This window comes from Geospiza fortis, unplaced genomic scaffold (genome assembly GCF_000277835.1).
Source record: "Geospiza fortis unplaced genomic scaffold, GeoFor_1.0 scaffold132, whole genome shotgun sequence".
Lineage (NCBI taxonomy): Eukaryota > Metazoa > Chordata > Aves > Passeriformes > Thraupidae > Geospiza > Geospiza fortis.
Window position 1 is genome coordinate 141,649 of NW_005054446.1, and position 1,417 is coordinate 143,065.

Consider the following 1,417-nt stretch of genomic DNA (forward strand, 5'->3'; position numbering starts at 1 on the left):
CAGGACTTGGCTGGGGGGCGGGGCAGGGGGCTTGGGGGGAGCGGCGGGGCACTGAGGGTCCTGGCTCTTCTGCAGGAGGCGTACTCGGTGGCCCGGCAGTTCAACCTGATTCCGCCCATCTGCGAGCAGGCTGAGTACCACATGTTCCAGCGGGAAAAGGTGGAGGTGCAGCTGCCTGAGCTCTTCCACAAGATAGGTATGACAGTGGGGATTCCTCCCCAGCCCCACAAAGCACAGTGCTGCTGAGGCCAGGTGCCACGGCCCCTGGGGGAGGTGGGAGCAGTGGTGTCATCCCCCTGTTCTGCTCTGTTCCCCAGGTGTTGGAGCCATGACCTGGTCCCCACTGGCCTGTGGCATCGTCTCGGGGAAGTATGATGGGGGCATCCCCCCCTACTCCCGTGCCTCGCTGAAGGTGAGCTGCACCAGGGCTGGGAGGGCACACGGGGATGGACAGAGCTGGGGGAGCAGGGCCAGGGGCTTTGCAAAGTCCCTATCGGAACAGCAACTCCAGGAGCCTCAGGGAGTCTGGGGATGCCCTGCCTGTGCAAGGTGCTGGTGCACCCCGATCCCACCACAACACCCCTTCTCACTCCCCAGGGATACCAGTGGCTGAAGGATAAGATCCTGAGTGAAGAGGGCCGGCGGCAGCAGGCAAAGCTGAAGGAGCTGCAGGCCATCGCTGAGCGCCTGGGCTGCACCCTGCCCCAGCTCGCCATCGGTAAGAGGATGGGGGACAGCTGGGGGTGACACCAGGGATATCTGGGCTGTGCTCAAGCTCTGCTCTCCCTCCTATCCCAGCCTGGTGCCTGCGCAATGAGGGTGTCAGCTCTGTCTTACTGGGGGCCTCCAACGCCGACCAGCTGATGGAGAATATTGGAGCAATACAGGTCAGTGCTCCCAGCAGGAGCAGCATTTGCCCACAGCACTCATTGCAGTGCTGCACTGTGCGGGAAAAGGGGGTTGTAAACCCGGCTTCGCGACAGGTTTTGCTTGTCATGAAGGCGAGAAGCAAAGATGAGGCTTTGCTGGGCTGAGGGGGCAGGGTTGGGCCTGACTCAGGCTCTCCCTAACTGGGTCACCCTGCCGGCAAGCTGGCACGAACATGGTGGGGTGGAGGCGGTGAGCATCCTCCCGCGCCCACCAGGGTCACCATCCCAACTCCCAGCGTTGCCCCTCGTCCCCCGCAGGTCCTTCCAAAGCTGTCGTCTTCCATCGTCCACGAGATCGATAGCATCCTGGGCAACAAACCATACAGCAAGAAGGACTACAGATCCTAAGCGCGCCCTCGCACGCCGCGCAGCCCTCGCCGCCCGTTCGCTTGCTTTACGCTTTGTTGGAGCAAAGTGGAGAAGAGTGTGGTTTGCACCGCGAGCGCCGAGAGCCAGCGCTCCACCCGCGCTGCCCCGGACGTGGCTCT

General features: G+C 63.0%; 1 protein-coding gene across 2 annotated transcripts in view; it reads left to right on the top strand.

The window, feature by feature from the left end:
* KCNAB2 (potassium voltage-gated channel subfamily A regulatory beta subunit 2) overlaps window positions 1-1,411 on the top strand; it is a 12,620-nt gene extending 11,209 nt beyond the window's left edge. For both annotated transcript variants that reach the window (XM_005427451.2, XM_031062345.1), the window contains 5 exons: window positions 27-196; window positions 318-412; window positions 598-718; window positions 799-887; window positions 1,188-1,411. In XM_005427451.2, the coding sequence (XP_005427508.1) occupies window positions 27-196; window positions 318-412; window positions 598-718; window positions 799-887; window positions 1,188-1,277 (565 nt within the window). In that variant the 3' untranslated portion in view covers window positions 1,278-1,411. The remainder of the gene's footprint in view (window positions 1-26; window positions 197-317; window positions 413-597; window positions 719-798; window positions 888-1,187) is intronic.
* The last annotated feature ends 6 nt before the right edge of the window (window positions 1,412-1,417 follow it).